Source organism: Centruroides vittatus, unplaced genomic scaffold (genome assembly GCF_030686945.1).
Source record: "Centruroides vittatus isolate TY-2023 unplaced genomic scaffold, ASM3068694v2 contig_391, whole genome shotgun sequence".
NCBI classification, from domain to species: domain Eukaryota; kingdom Metazoa; phylum Arthropoda; class Arachnida; order Scorpiones; family Buthidae; genus Centruroides; species Centruroides vittatus.
The window spans coordinates 2,181,596-2,203,515 of NW_027122207.1; the positions used below are offsets into that span (position 1 = coordinate 2,181,596).

At 23.4% G+C, this 21,920-nt stretch overlaps 1 protein-coding gene across 3 annotated transcripts in view; it reads right to left on the minus strand.

The window, feature by feature from the left end:
- Positions 1-18,235, minus strand: part of LOC136975896 (cell adhesion molecule Dscam1-like) — a 124,501-nt gene extending 106,266 nt beyond the window's left edge. For all 3 annotated transcript variants that reach the window (XM_067271058.1, XM_067271059.1, XM_067271057.1), the window contains exons 1-3: positions 18,064-18,235; positions 5,291-5,611; positions 3,444-3,605 (exon numbers count right to left, since the gene is read on the minus strand). In XM_067271058.1, coding sequence (XP_067127159.1) covers positions 3,444-3,605; positions 5,291-5,611; positions 18,064-18,124 — 544 coding nt within the window. In that variant the 5' untranslated portion in view covers positions 18,125-18,235. The remainder of the gene's footprint in view (positions 1-3,443; positions 3,606-5,290; positions 5,612-18,063) is intronic.
- Between the last annotated feature and the right edge of the window lie 3,685 nt (positions 18,236-21,920).

The window sequence follows — 21,920 nt, forward strand, 5'->3', positions numbered from 1 at the left end:
AAATGTTTTTGCTCTGTTTTTACCGTAATCTATACAGTTTTGAGTCAACAATTTAAAAAAAAAATATTTTTTCAATTTTCAAGTTGAAGACTTGGTTCATATAATGACCATTCAAAATATAAAATCTTAAAAAGTTCTTTTATTCAGCACAAACTTGCTTTTTTTAAAATATATTTGCAGATTCTGCATAAAAATGAAAACAGATTTCAAAATCAAGTTAAAGTCACCAGGAAAATTTTTGTTTTCTTTGAAAAAAAAAAACTTTTTCAAACTTTAATCTAATACATTATTGATTGATTCGCGCAAAAAAATAATACCTTTTGGACTTTTTTGGGTTGTTAAATTATCGTCAAATAACATTAATATCATATAAGCTTCATTATACTTTATAATATTTATCTAAATTACATTTTTTTTATAATTGAAATATATTCTTTTCATACTTAAGTTATCTACAACAGATTTTCACTCATCATATTAAATATTCATTTTGCAGATAGATGATGATATCGATATTTTCATATTAATTACCTTGGAATATCGTTTAATGCGATCTATCTTATGATAACAATAATTGCTGATATGATAATAAATTAATATTTTTAAAAAAAATCTTTACGTATTTTTCTAAAATTTGAAGTAAATTTTAAACAAATTTTAAAGCTATAAAATAATATTTTAAGTATTTAAAATTCTTTAAAAATTTAATAAAATTATAAAAAAAATAATTTTTCTACTTAATTGTGCTATTTACAAACAAAAAAACACTAATTTAAAAAAATATTTTAATGAATTTATTTAATTCAGCGTAGCTTATAATATATCAGATTATCTAAAGTGACTTCAGAATTTATGATTATTTTTTCTTGTGTGTGTATATATTTTTTCACTCCGGAGAAAATTATAAAACTAAAAATACTTTTGATAATTTTTACATTAATTCAACTTTTTTTCTGTATACCCTTAAATTAATTACAACTTGAATTATTTTTCCAGAAGAAATATTTCAGTCAAAACGATTAAGTAACTTGTAAATAAAGAATGTTAATGGAGAATTTTCGCTACAGCATTAAGTAAGAATTCTCTTTTTTAACGATCAATATCAACTTTACTAAATTATTATTTCATTTACACAATGCTATATTATTATTTTTTAATGATAACATAAATTTATATACATATTAAATACGATATAATAAATAATATATGCATAACAAATATTCACTTAGAAAGAAATTAAATATTTTCTTAATTATTTTTATGATTAAAGATATCTTTAATTAGCGTTAAAATTCATAATTAAAAAAATCTATTTAGATATTAAAAAATATAATTTTCGTAATTTATTTCACGCTTAATTTCTCTTAAGATACGAAAATTCTATGCATTTTAAGTTATAAATTTTAAAATGTTTTATGCTTTAAGGAAGTTTTATAATTCGTTCTTACTTGTAAACTTTACCATTAAACGACTCTCGTTATAATTTATATATTTTATGGATATAATATTAACATTTATAGTAAAATGACGAAGAAAACTATGTATATTTTCAAAATTAACGTCTCTCGAGGGATTGGTGAATGAAACTTTGTAATGGAAACAAAATATACTCGAATCTATTATAAAATTCATGACTTCAACTTCGTCCTATAAATCATTTTAATAAACGTAAACATAATATATAGCTGATAAGCAAACCGTGTTTAAGATACTTTTAAAAGATTAGGCCTATAAAAGTATAAACGGTCGGAAAAAATTAAATTTTATATATGTTTTTAATCTTTTAAATGAATCGCTTATATTTAATTATAATTCTTTATTTAGTAGCATAAATTCGATTTCTACCTTGGCGTAAACAAATGCAGAGTTATTATTCTCACTTCAACTATTCGTCATCATAAAAATATATATAAAAACCCGTTATTTGTTAGATAAATTTCTCCTCTATGGTTCTGACAATAAAACAATCGCTCAAATGCCATATTAGTTGATAAATTGCGTCAATATGTCAAATGCAATGATTACTTCTTTGCTGGTTTTCCCCAAGAGTCTTTCGACTTAAGCCCTATGTCAACGACTGTATTGATATATGTGCAGATGATGGCGACATTTCATAGCAATGGTGTAAATAATCGCCAGGAATTGTCACTCTAACTAAAGCAACGTTTCGTAATTAATCCTGTTTAAGGAAAACTTTGTCATTAAATTTCGTTTAATCATATTTTCTTAAGAATTAAATATTAAAAATGAATAAGATTTTCTTAATTACAGTAATATATTAAAAATTTAAATTTTAAACAACAAAATTCCATAATTATATTTTAAACACTTTTTAAAGATTGATTTTACTTTTTTTTCCCCTTACAAGCTTTTTAATTAGTTATTGTTTTTATTTGCTGAAATTCATTTTTAAAAAAAAAAACATCACTAAATGTGCTAATGAAAGTACAAGTAAACAAAAAAGCAAGCTTGCAAATAGATTAAGATAACTCTGCAATTTTATTACAGACGAGATTTTTTTTTTCATATTTTAATACTTTTTATACCCTTTAAAACACGTCAAGTATTAAAATTATAATTCAGTTCGCATTAGCAATTTTTTATATAAAAATATTTTAATTAATTAAAGTATAATGATATAGACGAGTAAACAAAATTTTTAAATAATAAATAAATAAAATATAAAAAAAGGATTTTAAGTTTAATTGTAATTTTTAAGTAATTTAAATATTCACAAAACATAAATATTTGTCTTTCTCTTTTAAATCAAAACTATTATTAAAAAAAAAAAGGAAAAGAAAAATTCTAAACTTTAAATTTAGAATTTTTATATAATGTGAGTTATGAAGAAAAAAAAAACACCTCCAAGGAAATCTTTTGAACAAAGATAAATCGATCGTGTGACAAAACAATAACAGTGTATTTATATCATTGCGAAATGGTTCACCATTATAGGAAAGATAAAAAGAGAAGAGAGAGAATTTGAAAGGTTATACTAGTAAAAAAAAACTACATTAGTACATTTGTACAGCAAGTGACTTGCAGGAAGTGAAGGCGATCGTCCATGAAAAAACTTTTCGTGGGGATAGAATTTAATTCTGAGTTAATTTAATTACATTGATAAAGAAAGTGCACTCGATACCCGGATATTCTTCATTGAAAATCCCAAACTCCAGGAAAGTAAAGTAATAACATTGATAACATACAATTTAATATTTTCTGCTTAATGTTATATATATATATTTACACAATATAAGAAATATTATAAAATTTATTAATGACTCTAGTAAATTTTTATTATTTATTTTTTTTTAATCATTTCTTTTTACACGCTTCTTCACACAATTTGTGTAAAGAGAAATGTTGCGGAACTTTATAAAATTATAGCTAAAATAATAATTAAATAGAAATTTATAAATAAGGAAAAAGATGTAACGACTCACCGTGAGTAATATCAGTTGTAACATGATTTCTGGATGTTTTTACCCATCCAATTACAGTGACATAATCTTTGACGAAACTCGGGATGTGACATCTGATGACGGCAGTATTGCCTCTGATGACAAATTCGTCGTACACTTTAACCTCATAATATTGTTTAACCACTGTTGGTAGACACAAAATAAATTTCGAAATTATAATTTATATATAAAAGATTCTAAATAAGTTACAAGTATCTTATATAATGTAAAAAATGATCTAGAATAATAATTTATCGTAAAACTACATATAACAAATGTCATACGAGAAAGAGATTAGAGAAAAAATTGTTGACAAGCAATTTAAGAGAAGAACTAAAAAAAAAAAAAAAATATGTAACAAACAAACGTGAAGAAGATTGTTCTGAATAAATGTAGGTGGGGAATAAAATTAAAAAAAAGGAAATATCGAGTAACAAATTAGATAGTTAATAAAAAATAAAATAAAATTGAAGTAGTTATTTTATGAATTTCAACTTGTTAGAAAAATGCGTCAAGTTAAAAATAATTTAATTTTTAAAGATAACGTCGATAATAAACTGTTGTTAAACTTGTTATAATTTGTCAAAAGAAATAACGTCTCTAATTTTTACATTCTTACGCATTCGATAGGAATAAAAAAAGAAAAAAAAAGAGTAACGTGTTGCAAACAATCAAAACAATTTTTTTGTACTTTTCTTTTTTAATATTTACAAAAATTAGCGAACGTTCCTTAAAAACAAATGTAAAATATAAAGAGAAAAATAATTCAATAATAAAATTTAAGTACTGAGAGTGTATATATATATGAAAGAAACCAAAAGGATGACTTATTTGACATTTTGAAAACTAAAGTACTGAACAGAAATAAAATAGTCTGCACCAGATGGCGCTAGAGATAAAAATAAAACTTTAAGGAAACTGCTATTTGGCTATCTGCTTCAACATCTGCTGATGACAAACATAATTCCTTTAACGGTCAACAATTTTGGGCGAAATTTAAATTTTAAATGGATCCTGTAAAAACAACAACTACACACAATTTAACTTTTCATTAATTATTCGAAAATAAAAATAGCGTTCTCCCCAGACTTCGGTGATTTTATCTATATTATGAGAAGAACAACAGATGAGATAATTTTATTGATATAAATAGCGCATGTAAAAAAAAAATAGCAAATTCATCAACGCTATACCATTTTTTATCGATAGGATTAAATTAATTACAACAGAGATAATATAAACTTTCGTAAATAAATTAATAGCATACAATAACAGAAACGATTTTTTTAAAGGTACCATCCAATTTTTGTTGGAGAAATAAGAGGGGGAAAAAAATTAAAAATTTAATTAATCTTTCACCTGCTTATCGGTTTGTAATCTATAAAATTTTTTATTATGTCAAGGAAAAAAAATCATCCGTTATGCGCCTGGAGTGACTGCTGTTTAAAGATTTTTTTTTTTTCATTCAAAGCTTTAAGCTTTTTACGGTTTTTCTGTTTACAGAATTGTGACGGTTACAAGAAATAATATGTTTTAGAGCAATAAAGTTGTGTCTGTTATTGATTTCATTGGAATGAAACTATTGAAAGTTTTTAGTACGAGGCTGCTGTATATAAAGTAGAATACTGAATCTATATCTGTATATATATATAAAAAAACACCTTTTATGTGCGAGCGCAGTTTAGAAAAATATCCATTTTGAAATATTAATGTAGAATCATCCAATAAGATAAAGAAAACGGTAAAATATGTATAGTTTATATCTTTTACTAAGAAAATTTTCTGAAACGTGTTTACAAAATGTAGTTTTATTTTTTCTTTCAACTTACCGGCGGTTAATCGTATGGCGGTACTAATGACTGTACCTAGGGAATTAGATGCCGAGCAATGGATAATTGTACTGTGCACGTCTTGTCGATAAGAACGAGCAGAAAATGGCGGAAAATACAACGTTCCGTTAGACAGAACATGACGTAAACCTTGGATCCTAGTGACGTCAGTCCCATCCGTCTTTATCCAGCGGATGATTGGTGTTGGATTTCCACGAGCAGAACATGTAACGAGAGATCCTGTGCTGTTGGTGAACTCGACGACAAGAGGTGGTTGACTTGTTATCTTTGGTCCTTCTCTGGTATCACGTCTGATGGAAACTGTAACAAAATACAGTGCTTTATTAGGATAAAGTAAGATTTGAGTTCTATATCACATATAAGGAGGGAAACGTATAGTTTATAAACAAAACAATTTTTCTTATGATCTACTTTGATAAATATATTATCAGAACTTGATATTATTTTTTTAATAATTAAATTAATTTTAAAAGAAATCCACCATTTTACTCTTAATGTAAAAACGTTAAAATACATACAAATTAAAAAGCACAATACAATGAAATCGTTAATAAAATAATTAAAGTTGCTAAAATATTTAATTTCATAAAATGAAAATGAAGTACAAAATTAAAGACATTGTATTTGTTCTTATAATTTATTTACTGATTAATTGAAAGATTAGTTTTAATTATATTAAAAATTTTTAATAAAGAAAAATTTACATAAATTAAACAATGTTAAACTATAGTTTTTAAACAACACAAGCCAACAAATTAAATTATAAGTTTCGTTTTTAAATTAATTAAATTTTTAAAAGTTTTTAAATAAAATATTCTTCATAAGAATAACAAAGAAACAAAAACGGTAAGTAAAATAAAGTAAATTAAATTTATAAAAGTTATACTTACAAATGTTTATGATAATTTTAAAAAATTGATATTTAAAATCAAAATAGGAAAATTATTCACTTTTTCACAACAAATTGTTATTGTGTTTGCAATAAATAATCTTAAAAAATGTAAAAAATTTCATAAATACGAAATTTTAAAACAAAGTTAATGATTTAACTTTTATATAAATGATATTATAATATCACTATAAAATTTGTATTTCTTATTTGTTTTTTTATTTATTTTTATACTAATTAAGCATAATATTAATAAATGTAATGAATAAATATCTTAATTAAATATTAAGTCATTCGTAAATAGGTTAATTTAAAAATAAAGTAAAATGAATTTTGAAATACAAAAAATTTTTACACTTTAATTTGCTCCTGTAAATCAGGTTTCTCTGCCGAGTTAGATAGCGAAGAGGAAAAGCAAAGCAATCAGTAAATAAAATGTAGTGAGTTAAAAATAAATATTAAAATATAAATATTAATTAATTCCCGGATTAAATTAAATAAATATAATTTAACTTGAAATAACACAGTTCGCTGTATCTAATTTAAAGTTTAGCTACAAATAACTTTTTTTAAATTATGTTTTGACCTATAAAATGAAGTGAAAATTGGATCAAAAATTTATTAGGGCATTAAAATAAATATTTTAAATTGATATAATTAAAAATTCGTTTGTATTTTACTCTATTGTCCTATTTATATTGTTTATATACTCTTCCTTCATTAGAATATTCAAACTGATAATGCTAAATTGCAAATTCAATTTATTCATAATTATTCATGAAAACTAATTCTATTGAATAATTTTCTAAATAGAAAACAAATGTAAAGACTCATTTAAATAAATAAAAAATTTAATTATTCTATTGAAAAATCTATTATAAAAGTTCTTTATTTTAAATTATCATCCAGTTTATGTTTAATTCTCTAATGACTTAAATGTAATAGTATTTCTCTTTGTTTTCTGTAGAAAATAAATCATATATAAGTAGAAATTTTCAACATTACCAGAGAATTAAAAGCTGTTTTCTTGACAGAATTGCTTAATAACTATAACAGAAATTATACAGCAATAAAAACAAATAAATGTCTATAATGCACTAGATAATCCTTTGTTTCTCTTATGTAAACAGCCATCTAAATGTTAATATTGATCGGATTATGCTAGATTTGTCATTTCCTATCGCTCTTTGGAAACAAGCTAATTGTTTTCCCAGAAATAACAGATTAAAAAAACTACATAGCTTTGAAAAAAAAAATTTTAAAAATTCGAAATGGAAAATCTGGGCTATCACATTTTATTGCGAATATTTGAAATTCGATTTACTATAAAATATCAAAATTTATTTTTAAATCTGAATTGATTTCAAATATATTTTAGAGGGAAAAATTAGAATCACTCGAGAATAAAATATATATATATATATATAAAATATTCTAAGGTATTAAATGAAAGATTTTAAAATCTAAAATAAACTTTTCTCTAGTGTAATCTTATAAAAACGCACTATTTAGAAAATCACGTTTAGATTTCTTTGTTGAATTTTATTCTCATAGGATATAAAGTGTATATAATACATCATATAATGGGATATAGTGTTAGAAAAGTATCTTAAACACTATACAAAGTTTAAAAAACCTGGTTTTAATATTTGCGCTTCAATTTCAAACTTTTCGCTATTAAAAAAAATAGAATTAACGTTTTTGTAACTATAGCAGATTCTAGTAAATAAATTAAGATTCATCTAAAAATAAATTTTAATATTTTACGAGTCGACACCAGTGAGTGAAGAATAAACATTCTTAAGCAAGAGAGTGTTTTCTAGCAACCCAAAGAAAAGTAAGACAGTGTGTAACTGGAATTTCACACTCTGCCGAACACTCGAATCTAGGTTCTTCAAATTACCCTGAATTTCTGCTCCAAGAGAGTTTGAAGCTATCTAAGCTTGATCGTTAAACGTCTAAGCGACGCCTTTGCTTTACGCCATTCCAGTCTTACTGCAAAGAGAACCATTTTAATTACTGTCTGAAACATAACGATCCCTGTTCTTTTCCCCTAAATGTTCCTTAAACATTTGCTAAGAAATTCTGTGATATTAACTAAAGAAGTATTCCTAAAAATAACTCAAAGAATCCTTATTAAAATTTAATATCGAGAAAACCGTTCTTCATTAAAAAGAATTATAAAGAAAAAAAAAGATACAATTTAAATTTATTCAGTGTCATTTGTAAGAAAAATATTTATTTTATATTCTTATAATGTATAATAATTTTTTTTGCATTTTAAAATTTATTTATCTATAAACTTAACAGAGTAAAAATGCTATTTTTGTATTATTTGAAATTTAAATGTTTGTCGAATAAATGTAGCAAAAAATTGATGTTTATTTTTTTAATTGTGACAGGATAATGTCCTTTAAAAAATAAAATAAGTAATACAGTTTCTTAATGAACACAGAGAGAACTCATCAATAAATTCTCTCTCTCTCATCTCCAGAGTTGCGAAAGCCACAGGCAAAATTCTGATAAATCATCTATAGTATATATTAAATGAAAGAGCTCTGGGCATTGCAGATATCTAATTAAATAATTCTCATAAGATTTTATATATCTACTATGTATCGGCTACTTGATTTATTCAATTAAAATTAAAATTTTTAATCCTTCATTAATAAATTATTTGCCATTGGAAATCTCATTTTCGAAACTTCTAAAAGAAAAGAAAAATAAATTATTTATAAAAACATCATTTAATTTTTAAAATAACACAGTTTTAATTACACAAAAGAATAATTTATTAGCTGTAACAAAAATTTATTTTTTTTATAAATGAGAATATTTATTCTTTTAACAGATTTTAATTAGCTTTAATATTGTTATTTTAGGGAATAATATTACAAAATATAACACTTATCTTATTATTTAAATAAATAAGTTTAATTCGAATAAATTTTTATGACATTTAAAATGTAAGAGATTATATTAGTATGAAAATTATTCTTTTAAGTGCTTAATTATGCATTTAACGTTAATAACTTTGCATTACATTTATGTATATTGACGATAGGAAATGCGAAAATTTCCGCTTTATATCACGCTTTTATTCCTGTTTACAACTTTCTAAAACTTTATACGTACAGTACGTATGATATATTTAAATCATTAAATATCGACAAGAACAGAATTTATAAATATAATTTCGAATGGATAAATGAGAATCCAATATACGAATAAGCATAAATCTAATTTTAGATTATAATTAAGATCAACTATTGCCAAACATATCGAATTTGAAAATTAAACATCACATAAATTTGTCAACAAACTTAATCAAGAGGTTAAACGGTATTTTCCGACGATTTAATTGACAACTTCCCAATCACCTGGTCATAAATGTCTTCTACAGTACATTAATAGCGAGTAGAACTTAAGAATAAGCATAGATCTCATTACCTCAATTCTCTGTTTGTAAAGGAATCTCTTTGTCTTTGTACGTAAAAGACTTCCTTAATTATCTGCAATCGATGTGGCTCAGATGTTACATTCATCAAAAGTTCTCCAATATTCCTAAACTTGTGCAACATTTCTACCCCACATTTGTCTATCGAGAATCGATAATGTTGTATACAAAAATTAATCGATAAATGAAGAGGGAAAAAATGCCTTTTTTGGTTATATTTCAGTATTATTTAATAAGCAAGGAGTGTTAGTATCTTCTTTATTGATCATGAGATTGTCACAATATCTTTTATTAACAATAGAAACGATACAAAATTCGATAAATGGAAACGTATACTTGTACATGTGTGTTTATACCGCAAATGTCGTGTAATAGTTAATTTAATTTAATGGTAATGATTAATTCAATTTATCTCTGATTATTGCTCTTTTTTCCGATGAAGAGTCATCACTCGGTTGAGAAATTACTGTCTACAATTTTGTTCTTTTCGTTGATTATTGTATAATAAGTATAATCTAGACAATGTAATTTAATCTGACAAATTCCATCTGAAACTTGTTTTCTGTATAAGAATTCAATAGTTTCTCTTGGGACAAACAGCAACAGTCTAACATCCTAATCTTTTATTTAATTTAAATTTCGAAGAACAATTTAGGTTTTAATTATTTAATATAATTCTCTATAATAAATTATAAGATTATTTTTATATAAGCATATTAATTACAATCCTTATTAATTTTCTCTGGAAATTTATCCGTAAATTGTATGGTAGAATTAGGTTTTATATTAAATTAACGTATTTATAAAAACAAAAATAAAAATCCCGTAACTTTATCAAATAATTCTAATTAATATTTTAATATATATATATATTAAAATACATTTTTTAAAGGAAATGAATAAAGACGAATTGATATTTGTATAGAGGTATTGATTTTGGAGTAAACACTTATTTATGTATGTAAAGTATTTATCATATTTATGTAAAGTAAACACTTATTTATATTTATTTTTCTTATCATAATCAGAGCACATCTTGTACACTGAAATTCATCTTGATACAAATTCTATTTCTTAATGAAATACAGTTCTTCCGTTTCTCTAATGTTTGTTCATTTATTACATTCAAACAGAATAACATAACAGCATTTTTTAAAACTACAGACGTCTTTCTTTCCTTAATTTATACATGAATTTTTTATAAATAACTTTTTTTTTATTTTGTCATTTATAATGCGAATTAACATATTAGATAAACAAGTAAAATGTCAGAAATTAAATTTCTTTTGTATAGATTTAGATTTTATTCGATATGTATGAACTGATATTGATTATTGTATTCCTTTTCTATAGACATTTTCTATTTTAAAAAATCGAAAAGATAGAAATTGTTTTAAATAAAATTCAAGAAACTTTATCTCAATTAATTTAAATTCATTTATTTCTAAATTAAATTAAATAAGTAGCGATAACGTCTAAATATCTATACTGAGATTATAACATCGCTGCATTATAGATATTTATAAAGTGAATAAATCAAATTATTTTATTCTAGGAAACTAATTTCATTTTTTTTCTATCAAACTTAAAACTTTGTAGCTTTTAAATTTAATGTAAAAAGAATTACTTAAAAAAAACTACATTAAAAATACATTTTTTAATTTCTCTTTTTATAATTCAGCAGTAATTTTAATATTTGTTTAAAAAAGTTTAAAATTTAAACTAAAACAAAATTCATTTTATTTAAAATATTCGCCAGTATACAAAATATGAATCATTTTTATTTGAAATATAAATTCTGTCGTATTAAAGTTTATTATTAGAAGAGATGAATTAGCTTGAGAAATATATTCTGATCACGATTTCACTAAGTTAAATTCACAAGTTTAATCTCTAAAATCTCAAGACTTTAATCTGTAGAAGGTTCCTACTTAAATACAAAGATGACAAATAGTGATGATATTGCTTTAACGTAAACGACCGAGTCGAATTAAGCATTAAACTATTTTACGGATATAAACATTAGGTGACAAATTTTAGAAGAATTATCTTCCACGATAATTGTAATTTTGCGTGTAATTATGCAGAAAATTTTGATAATAAGTATAAAGTTTCGAATTATTTATGGATGATGATAAAAGAGAATTAAAATTGGAAAAGCCTTTTATACAGTATAATCTTTTAAGTTATAATAAATTTAAAGTATTATGTAAGAAAAGCATACATAATTTTTAGTATTATGTATCCGTATACATAATACTAAAAATAAATTATATATATAATTCTTTTTTTTCTGTAGGAATTAATTTTTCTTAATGAATTCACCTCTCTAAACCTCCTTTGTCTTGTAAAATCTCTTATTTATATTTAATATATGAAATAAAAACAAGGTAAAATTAATTATATTTTTATGTTATTATCTTTGTTATAAAAGATAGGAAGCTACTTTTTACCATTGAAATTGCCTGTAATTCTCAATAATAATTAAAATATATTTTGACATAATTGCATAAAATTATTAACAAAATTAACTAAAGTTATAAACAGAAATGAAGAAAATTACTAGCATAAATTAATTTAGAAAAATGGAAAAAATATTAATACAATTTTAAATTTAGAAAGAATAAAAATTTTAGCTATACATCGAGAGAATTTTTAAAGAATAAATACGAATAAATCATTCTTAATAAGCTTAAATGGCGTAAATCGTTGGTTATTTCTTTAGAAATTCTGTCTGAATATTTACTATTGAAAACGTGATGCACTTTCTATAAAATTTGCATAAATTAATTCAAACGATTTATAAGGATTTATAAAGACGTAAACTTATGCTAAAAATAAACCAAAGTTTAATATATCATATTTTGAGAAATTAAACTTTAAGAAATGTCTCTTTTTTTATCTGTCAACAGAAAAATGAAATTCAAAAATGTATTCATAAATTTTATCTTTTTAAGATAAATCACACTTTATATTCCACAACTCAAAATCAAAACAATGCAATAGTAGATGATGTTTTTGATATCATCGATCAAAAAATGAATAAATGTACAAAAATGGAAAATTTTTTACTCGACCGGAAATTTCAATTTATAGACATATTTTATATATTGTTTAGCAAGGAGATATTCCTCTTGCCTAGAAAATAGCTCAAAATTATGAGTTCTTTTAGGAAAAATAAACATATAAAACTTCGTTTAAAATATCTTTACTAGGTCTACATCAGTTTGGTTTATTGTAGAAAATTTCCCAACACCGAAATAATTATCAAAATGTCTAGGTTTTACTGTTAAAAGAGAGAGATATTTCTGCTTTATAACGATTTAGAAAGATGTAAGCGAAGTCAATGTACAATAAAACCGACGAAAATATAAAAAGTAAAAAACCATATTTATGCAAAACTTCTGTCAAACGAATGGTAGGATCTAATTTTCTAGGTGTCATGTAGAATTTTGTGTAATAAATCAAAGATATTTACACCCTATAATAAAATTCGGAAATGTAAAGCAAGAGAAGACCTAGTATGATATTTTTGGAGTGTGTATAGACAAAAAAAATCCATCAATGAGCCATTGGGAGTGGCTAACTTTTATCATTAGAGAGAAAAACAAAAATCAGATTGATGTGATTGCTGCAGAAACTTAACGCTCTGAAAGGCAGTTTTTCTGTTGTAAGTGCGAGATTTGTCTTAATAATAAAAGTTTACCCCACAATTCTTTTAAGAATGTTAAATACTTAAAATAATTCTAAACGAATATAATTAATCCCAATCTAGATGCACTAAGAATTGTGTGGATAAATAACGATTATTTTATTCATACGGGACGTGTTTATCTTTTATAATATCATACATCAGTCTCGTATTAAATATGCAATTATCTGTGATAAATAATGATGCGGAAAGTTTATACACGTAATAACTTTCAAAAAAATTGCTACTGATTCTTCAATTTTCATCTCAAAAAATGTGCTACTCCAGATTAAAGTTATTAAATTTAATCATACATGACGTATTTTGAAATTTTTTATATTAAAATTTAAAGGCTTTAAGTTGATTTTATGAGTAAAAAATATTGAAATTGGAATATATTAAATTTGTTATATATTTATTACGTCATATTTGCTATAAATATGTTTTATATAATTTCAAATATGGGAATGTAAGTGATACTTTCCTCAATTTAGATTGGTTAAAGGTATTCGAACGATGATTGTATTTTTGTATGATTGATTTCATGTAAATATACATATCTCTGTATGTAAAAATAGACATATCTTTGCCTACTTCTCTAACTTATCATTGGAGAAGTAAGCAAAGTTAGAGAAGTGGGTTCTTTAAAATGTTTCAGATATTTTATTTTTAATATATTTTTTCTCATACAGCAAAAGATTATCATATATGAAAAAAATATATATGTATATAAAATTATCTCAAAAGCTTCCTTTGAATGTAACAATCCTTTATTGTATACAGAGGAATTTTGTGTATCATTTTTTATGTACTGTACATTATCTATCAACAATTTATTTGAAATAATATACAAAATATTTTATTTTTTAATAAAGTTCATAATTAAATCGAAATTTAAGTTATTAAATTTCTTATTCATACAATATTTAAAACCAATTTTTGTTTTAAATTTCGTGTGCTTTAAATTACATCTAAGTTTCGTGCCGTGTTAAATTTCCTATTTAAGTTTTAAATAAAGTTGTGTTGTTTATTTTAAATTTACTATAAGCAATTATTAAGTTTTTTTTTTATTATTATATTTTCCCTGTTTACAAAATTGATTTTAAATGTTTATTTTTATTCGACAAAAATAATTTTATTGAATGAAGCGAGTCGAAAACTTTAATCGTTTGATTTAGAAGCCGTTTATTTTACAAAAGATATTATATTTAAAAAATATATATATATATATTTGAGTAAATAAATTTTAAAATTGTCAGAGTAATTCGCTAAAACAGATTTTTAGGACTATCTCTACGATCTCAATAATTCTAATTTGTGAGAATAATCCCAACTTTTTTATTGAATCAATCTAAGTGAATTAGAAAAAATTAAATTTTCCTATTTTTTTTTAAATTTAAAAATGATTTTAATAAAATATTTCGGTTAGATTTTATTCGCTCAATGATTAAATTACAAATTTATGTTTGAATGGAAAACTTCGAACTCATTTTCCTAAATTAATTCCTTTAGACACAATACTTTAAAATCTTTTAATTAATTTTCAATTAGTTCAGCATCGAATTTTCAATTTAGAATCATAAATATTCAAGATATAATCAAATTAATACATTTTCTTGATAATGATAGATTATATCTATTTATATGAGGTCTAAATAATCCATTCTAGAAGGATTATAGATAACTTTTGTCAATTATCAAAATTCTTATATTCATCAAATATATTAGCGAAATTTTATTATAATTAAAATAAATAATATATATATATTTCGTTTTCTTTACTAAATTTGATACAAAAACTTCCAGAAAATGGAAATAATGCATCTTTTATGTCTAGAATTTTAGCTTTCAAGGTACTTCTTCGAGTTCTTTTTATAGTTATTTATAAGAATTTTCTTGAGTATCGAATAACTCATAAATCTCTGATTGAATTGTCACTACTTTTTATGAAAGACTAGAAGACTTTCAGTTAGAAAGATTGACGTAAGCATTAGCAGTAAATCCTCATATACTAACTAAAAAAATATTCAGCATTGAATTATGATTAGAATTTTTTTTCATTAATGCAGAATTGAAGTTTCTTAATGTATGATATTCAAGATTATTTTTTTCCTTAGTGAAAGTTAATATTTGAAATTAAATATTTCATTTCTAATAATTCTCATTTTTAAAAAAAATATTATTCGTAAAATGGAAGATTAAAGCAAGAAATAACGAAAAATAATAATAATTTTTTAATATTAGAATATTATTTTTCTTCGATTATTTATGATTTTATAAAATTAACGATATACCTATAAATGATTTAAATTTTAATTAAAAAATAAATGAATAATATGAATCAATAACTTTTAAAAGTTTCCTTTATATTTTTAGACAAGAAACAATGATTTATAATACTTAATTCCTTCATAAATCCGTACCGAGTCGCAAGTTAAGCATTGTAAAGTCAGAGTTAATATATTTCAAATTAATATTTGTATAGCGAGACGTCTTAGTTGAAAGAGTAGAGTATGTCGAGAAAATACAATAGAAGATCTTTGGCCAAGCAACAGTAAATACTAATTTCGGCACATTTAACGTTTCTTTATTGACTTTCCTCTACAAACTGTTTGACCCGCTCTTCTCAACATGCCTGGACGGAGATACTGCTTACTCAGCAACTTAGCTTTTCTTATGAAAAAAAAAAGAAGGAAGAAAAAGCTAGCAACGGTTTCTCCATAAATGTTTCTATGGAAATCAAGACATTATTTAAATAATTGTTAAAGTTTTCAGATTGTTTAATGTTTTATAGAGTTTGTAAACATTAAACTTCTATTTTAAACATTAGCTCCGGTATTTACCAAGTCGCTTTTTCTATTTGTTTGTTTCCTTTTATCTCACGGCTCTGATAATTAAAAAGAAAGAAGTTGCGATGATTATGATAATGGAGCTTTTTTACTAGGAGAAAAGTAACATTAGTGACCGGAAATAGGAGTGTTAAAAGAGTTAGTGTTATATTAACGATGGTCATTTCTGCGACCTTACTAGCACAATCGATCTCTGTGCCTAAATGAATTATAGCATCCATTTCTTTTATATATGAAACTGTTATTTTACAGTTAGATAATTTGTTTCTTATATGAAAAAAGTATTAAATACTTCAGATTATAAGAGAAATCTATTTGTAGAAGTTAATATATAACATTTTAGTAGAAAATGTTTAGTTTAAAACAGGTAAATTATCATTAAGGCAAGAATGATTAGAGAGCGGAATTAAACCGTCAAAACTATATCTTTATCCATAGACTGGAATACGAAATGATGTTAATTAAGCACAGCTTTAACTAAGAGGCTTCCTACATTATTAAAGTTAATCACTTTGAACCAATCAATTCTTATCATTAATCAAATGTTTCATTCCATCTATAATTATGCCAATTAGTTCTTTAGTAATAATACTTGCTCCAAGATCAAATAGAAACTAATGATTGGTAAAATACATTAAAAATTGTTTGAAAATTCTTTTTAAGTATATATTCTTTGTTATCTGTAGAGATTTTTTCGATTTTTTCCTAAAGCTATAAGGATTAAATATTAAAAAAAGGTTATTAAAAAGAAATCATTCCTTTTTTTTGGTCTAGATTTTATAAAATTATTTTTATTTTTACTTATAAAAAAGTAAAAATAACTTTCTTTATTACCAAACTTTTTTTATTTAATTTTATAATTAATATAAAAAAGTGAACTATAACTTTAATCAAATAAACTTTGGAAAAATTGTATAAAAACTTTAATATTACTTTTTTAAAATTCTTTGTAGAAATTAAAAGGTATTTTTTTCTTTAAGTTTTTGAAAAATGACAACTATTAATATATATATATATATATATACTGTATAAAAAAAATTTCACGTAACCAATTTTCTTAGAAATTTTTTAATTTTATGATTAAATAAATATTCAGAAAAATATTATTTTATAAATATTTATAATCAATTGGATTTAATATACATTTTTTTTAAATTTAATGTTTATAAAGAGTTAATATAAAATTTTTAAATTATACAAAATTACATTATATAAAATATAATATTTTATTATTTAGTAAGTATTAAAAATGTTATTTTATTCGAAAAATAATTAAACTATAAAAAATTGTTTAAAAAACGCGAATAACTATTAAATTATTTCATCGAAATTGAATTTAAAATATATAAATAAAAAGTTAAAAAATAAAATAAATTATTTAAAAATCTATTAAAAATAAATTTAATAAAATTTTATAGCGTTATTTTATTTAGAAAGAATTAAAAGTTACGATATTTTTTATTTATTAATTCTTATTTAATAATAATAATAATAATAATAATAATATATTTATTAGTAAGATAATTTTAAAAAGTAGTAATAAAGACAATTATAAGTATAGTGAATCGAAATTTAATACATTTTTTTATCCTCTAAACTGTAAGAATTTTAATATTTTTTATTTGAAAAGTGATGTAAAAAAAAATTAAATTAAATTAAAAATTAAACTACTTTTAGATAAAATTACTTAAGAGAGGAAAAATAGTATTATTAAAAATAAAAACCCTTTTAATTCAATCGAAATTAATAAAAAAAAAAATGTTTTACCAGTTATATTATTTCGGAAAGCGCGAACCCGAAAAACACAAGGAGATACCCTATCAAATATCCAAAGAGTTATTAGTTAAGAATTAGGAAAGTACTCACCGCTTGACGATGCTAGAGAAGAAACATAGTAAATCAATAAGAGCAGAGAAAAGATTTCCATGTTCGTTTAACTAACCATCCAACAACATACAAGAATTTGGGAGAGACAGCATAGAGGCAATGCTACAATCAGTGGGACACCAGCCTATGCTGCACACAAACACCCGATCCGCTTCTCCGCTAGGGAATGAGCAGCAATTGTGATTGATCGGCACTTTATGGCTAGAGTAGCATACAGTACACGTGGATGGCGGGAAATCTGGACCGCTAGGGTGGCTCGGGTGCTATAAACTTACCACCACCCGACTTTCTTTACTCTCCATAATGCATTGCGAATTATCAATATATATGTATATATATATACGCACCAAATGTACTGTACAAAACGTTTTTTTTTTAATTTTTTAAAAATCATACTATAAAAAATGTAAACAGTTTAATACCTTTACTTAAAAGTTTTAAAATCTTATAAATAAAATTTAATTATTAAAAAAATATATACCGAATAAACTCGACAATTAAAGCTAATTAAAATTTTTATCGTACTTTTATGGATGTTTGTTATTATTTTTATTCAAATAATGGCTAAATTTGCGTTTTTTGAAAGAAAATAAATAGTTTAGGGGTTATTTTTTTAAATATAAGTTTTGCTTGAAAATAAATAAATTTGTTATATTGTCATTGTAGATGGTGAATGCAGATAATACTTTTTCTGCTGTCTTGGGACTGTTGAATCTTCTTTGGAAGAGAGATAGCTTCTGTTAACATACATAGGTTGCACTCATTAATTGTCTGAAGTTTTGTATTCCGATACTCCGATATTTTATTGTTGTTGTTCGTCTTCTTTGTTGTTCCCGAGAGACTTTTTTATTTTTTATTCTTTCTCTCTCTACTTCGTATAGGAGAGGTTATATTAAGTTAATTGAATGATTTCGTAAAAAAATTATTATTATTTCGATTTTATGAAGTGACTATAATGTTTAATTGTAGCTTATTTATTTACTTACTTTTATTTCTTTACATTTGATCCTCCTTTGAGAACTTTCATTCAATTTTTTATTATATAATTTTTAAATTTAATATTATGGAAAAATATCAGGTTTATAGAATATAATGTTTAATTCTAATTATTTAATTAGTAACAAAATTTTAAAAAAAATTAATTTTATATACAAAATAATTATTAAATTTTAAATCATTTATAAAAACAGACTTTTCTAACTTCAGTAAACAATTAAGTTTTTATTTTTTACGGAAAGATTTCCGTAAAAAATAAAAACATAATTATTAGCTTAATTATAGTTTGTTCTCCAGAAAGAAAACAATTATTCAAAATATTCTTTTAATCAAAATTAAGAATAATTAATTTAAAATATGATATATTCGAAAAGGAAAAATAAGTTACACAATTTATACTTTATATTTTAAATTATAATGTTTACTGTAATTCATTATTTTATTGGTGTAAATCTCAAGAACATATTCATTTTTATGAAAAAGGCATTTAAAATCCTAATACATATATTGACATATTAATAATCTTTTTAGAAAAAATAAATGAATATTTATTTAATCTAAATAATTTATTTAATAAAAATTTATTTGTTGAAAAAGAAGATAAATATATTAGACAATTAAAGTATTAATTGATGTTTGAAAATGTTTTTAATTGTGCAAGAATTATCAGAATAATTAATTATCTTTCTGATGATTCTTTTCTTATCTCTTCCTCTATAAATTTAATATAGCACCTATACAGACACGCTATAATTTTTTTATATCTGGGATTATCTACTAGTAAACTAGTAGATAAAAAAGTAGCATTTAAAAAAAACGGCATGAGGTTTATTTAGAAATTCCGAACAAATTCATAAAGAGTTCACATTCTTTCTATTATGACATTTGTTTTTTTAAACATTGAATAAATTGACGAAATAGTAATTTAACATTTTCTCTATCAACGGAAAATTTTAATAAATATGGAAATGTTTGATTGTGATAGAATAGCTACAGGATAATCAATCACGGTTTATTAAATTCTCACGATGATAAATTCAGTCAGATTTTTATATAAAAATAATTTAAATAATTTACATAAAAATTGAATTTTATCTGATGTTTTTATTTGTATAGAATTTAGAACTGCTTAGGCCAATAGTCGAAAGATCAATGTTTTAATATAACAAACAGATAATAACGTAGATAATCAATATTGCTATGGTTTAGAACTATAAAACATGCGTCTTATTGATTAATAGAGTTGTCAATCAGAAAAAGAAAGTCAATAGAACAGTTCAGATAAAATCGATCGGCTACTACTCTTCAACTACTTGTGATCTAAACTTACTTTATTTTCTGTTGATAACAGTCTTTGTCAGTATCTTTATTGAACAGAACGTATATTTACTACAGAAATCAATAGTAAGGTCAATTGCCCTTATTATTGAATAAAGAAAAACAGAAAATTCGATTCTAAATCATCTTTTGTTAACAGCATAAATCGTCCTCCAAAAAGTAAAATATCACTTTAAATAAATATATTGAAAATACTATACTTTTAAAAATAAATTTATATCATTTTTTAAAAACAGGAAAAAATTATAAAGAGGATATTTTCCCTATAAGAATGATATAGTGCATTACTAGAGTGATTCTATCATTGATATATCGAATAGTACCTGGCTTTAGACAGCACGGAGATAAGATATCTAAAGGGACTTCATGGTATGATCATCTCTGATCATATGAAGAATGATGATATTGTGGAAATGTAACCGATAGTTAAAGTAGTACGTAATTGATAGGGTTGATAAATATGTTTAGATAGTTTGGACATATTGGATGAATGAAGTGATATCATCATTTAGAAATAACGTTCGTAACGCTAAAGATTAAAAGAAAGCAGTCGAAAGAGTCAAACTTGGATAAAGTTTATTACAAGCAATTTTTCCAAACGCCACGAAAATGTTGTGAAGGTCAAAGCGATTTGTCATTACAGCAATTAAAAAGTGATTAATCTTTCTAATATTTTAAAAGAATTATTAAGTTCATCTATACAAAAATAAATATCGTTTATGACATTACTTGAAAATTTAATGCCTTATTTTAAACGCGTGTTAAATAGAATATATTTTAAACGAATTAAATTTTATATAAGATTCTATAAAACGAAAGCGTATTTTGTAAATATAAATCACTATTTATTTATTTCTTCACTTTCGCTTTGTCAGTAATAGTAATCCAATGTCTAACATAGCAGAATAGAGTGTCACGTTAGACATATGGTCAGAGGCCATATGTCAATATACTCATGTTTAGAGCAGGATCACTACATGTTTGTAGCTGCAAGTCGAATAAAAACTTAAACAAAGAAAACTTTTAATTTTTTCATATAGGAACTTTAATGGAACATAAAATAATAAAAATACATGTATATAAATTACTAATTAACTGATATATACATGTATGTATACATAAAAGTTTATAGGCAAAATAAAAAATTTTAAATACACATAACAATAAATCACGGAAGATAAGAGAAAAATATAAAACTTTTTTACTCTTTTTTTTATTTTATTTAAATTTTACACACTCGACAGTAAAATGATGTACAGTCTTGAAGTTTCAGCAGTCAAACGCTGCTTTATATGAGTTTGCTTTTAGTTTACGATAATGAGAGATAAATGGAGTTTCTAAAAAGACTTAGAGCAGAACAGACCCGCTTATAGTCTGTTGGAAAGGGCCGAGAAAATATCTTTCGTGATCGATTTTTTTTTCTTACAATATAAACCCTGTACTGTATTTAAAATAATATAACATTGATTACGTCACCTTTGTCTTTTACATAACAAATTTAA